Source organism: Eurypyga helias, unplaced genomic scaffold (genome assembly GCF_000690775.1).
Source record: "Eurypyga helias isolate BGI_N326 unplaced genomic scaffold, ASM69077v1 scaffold51047, whole genome shotgun sequence".
NCBI lineage: Eukaryota > Metazoa > Chordata > Aves > Eurypygiformes > Eurypygidae > Eurypyga > Eurypyga helias.
In genome coordinates, this window is record NW_010260784.1 from 21,414 (window position 1) to 23,023 (window position 1,610).

Below are 1,610 nucleotides of genomic sequence, written 5' to 3' on the forward strand. Positions count from 1 at the left end.
GGATTTTTGCCCAAGAACAAGCTTCTCTGAGCTTGAGTTACTGGATGTAATTTTAGCTTCTCAGGCCAATGTCTTTGGTGGGCTTTGTGCCATGCCCTCAGTGCACTCATGACTCAAGGCACAAGCTGCACATTTCCCACACTAGGAAACACGTATATCTGAGTAAGGGTATACGATGGGACTTCCTGGTGAACAAACGTGTACTCTAAAGCACTCTGCTTGCACACCAGTGTCTCCTGTAAGATTTTAATTAAAAAGCTCCAATAAAGTTGTAATGTAGATAAAGTGCATATTCACTTTCTTTTATCAACAAGGGTTTCCATTTTTAAAGAAGAAATCCAATAATCTTCATAGAACACTGCAATTATTATGAAGCCAAAACTCTTGACAAAGTATTTAGCTCAAAATCAAGGAAACCAGGTGTTTGTATGCGAAGTTTGCAAAGAAGAGAAAAGAAAAATTGTCCTTACACATGAATGACTAGGGGATGCACTACATTTGTAATGTTATATATTCCCTCCATCAATATTTACAAAAACAATTAAATATAAAGAAAGTTAATTACAACAGTTTGTAGAAATGTAAGTTTATCTAACATTTGATCACAGGACATTCCTGACAATGTGTACAGAACATCTATTTTTTATCAACTGCATGGATAGCAAATGCAGCCTTATGAAAACCGCACCCAGATACCAAAGAAATGTACTATTGATGGGAAGACATTTTTCAGATGATTGAAAGCTTAACTTAGTTTTAATACCAAGTACATCTAAATATGACATGTAAATATTCCATATTAACTATAAGAAATCCTAACAAACTGAAAAACAATGTATCAGCACTGTCTCAACATAATCCACTTTTGAAGAGATGCGTGACAGCCTCTGTATAAACATTGATTCAGAACCTGTTCAGCCTTACTTGTTCAAAAGAACTCACACTGTATATATTAATAAAACATGGCAATATTACATAATCAATGTCCATGTCTTAAATACAGATTATGTATAGCACTCATTTTTGTCAGCTACTAGAACTTTATAGATTAGATCCATTCCTAAAACAAGTCAGCACTATCTGATTAAAAGCTTTTAGGCTAATTTCTTGAAATAAGACATCTGAGAATACAACAGAAATATCTTAAAATTTATATATTTTATAAAACCAATTCACAGTGACAAACAGTTATGATCCAAACTGCTTCTTACCTACAAGCAGAAAATATATTTTGCACTGTAAGTCCCAGAAGAAGTTGGTTAAAGGGCTCCATGACAGCATCCTGTCCCACACAACTGCCACCTTCTTCTCAGCGCTAAGCTAGGGACCTGCAGCTGCTGGTTTATTTGCTAGGGAAATCAGCAATGAGTTAACAGACCCTATCCTGTTCCCTGCCTTATGTGATTTGAATATGTGTATACAAAGAACAAAGGGAGTGGAGCACCTGTTAGATGAGCACCCATCTCCATTGCCTCTGACTTTACCGTAACCCTTCACCGGCAGTCACGGCAAATATGACACAGAATGTAATAAATGGGGTGCAGAATACAAAGTACATTGAATTAACAAAAATAAGTGAATGCACCCTGTGTACAGGTTATATAGGTATT

General features: G+C 35.9%; 1 protein-coding gene across 1 annotated transcript in view; it reads right to left on the minus strand.

Moving 5' to 3' along the window:
- The window catches only part of HEPACAM2 (HEPACAM family member 2), a 17,945-nt gene extending 16,640 nt beyond the window's left edge, over window positions 1-1,305 (minus strand). Inside the window, exon 1 of the mRNA XM_010155130.1 lies at window positions 1,212-1,305. Within this exon, the coding sequence (XP_010153432.1) occupies window positions 1,212-1,281 (70 nt within the window). The 5' untranslated portion in view covers window positions 1,282-1,305. The remainder of the gene's footprint in view (window positions 1-1,211) is intronic.
- Between the last annotated feature and the right edge of the window lie 305 nt (window positions 1,306-1,610).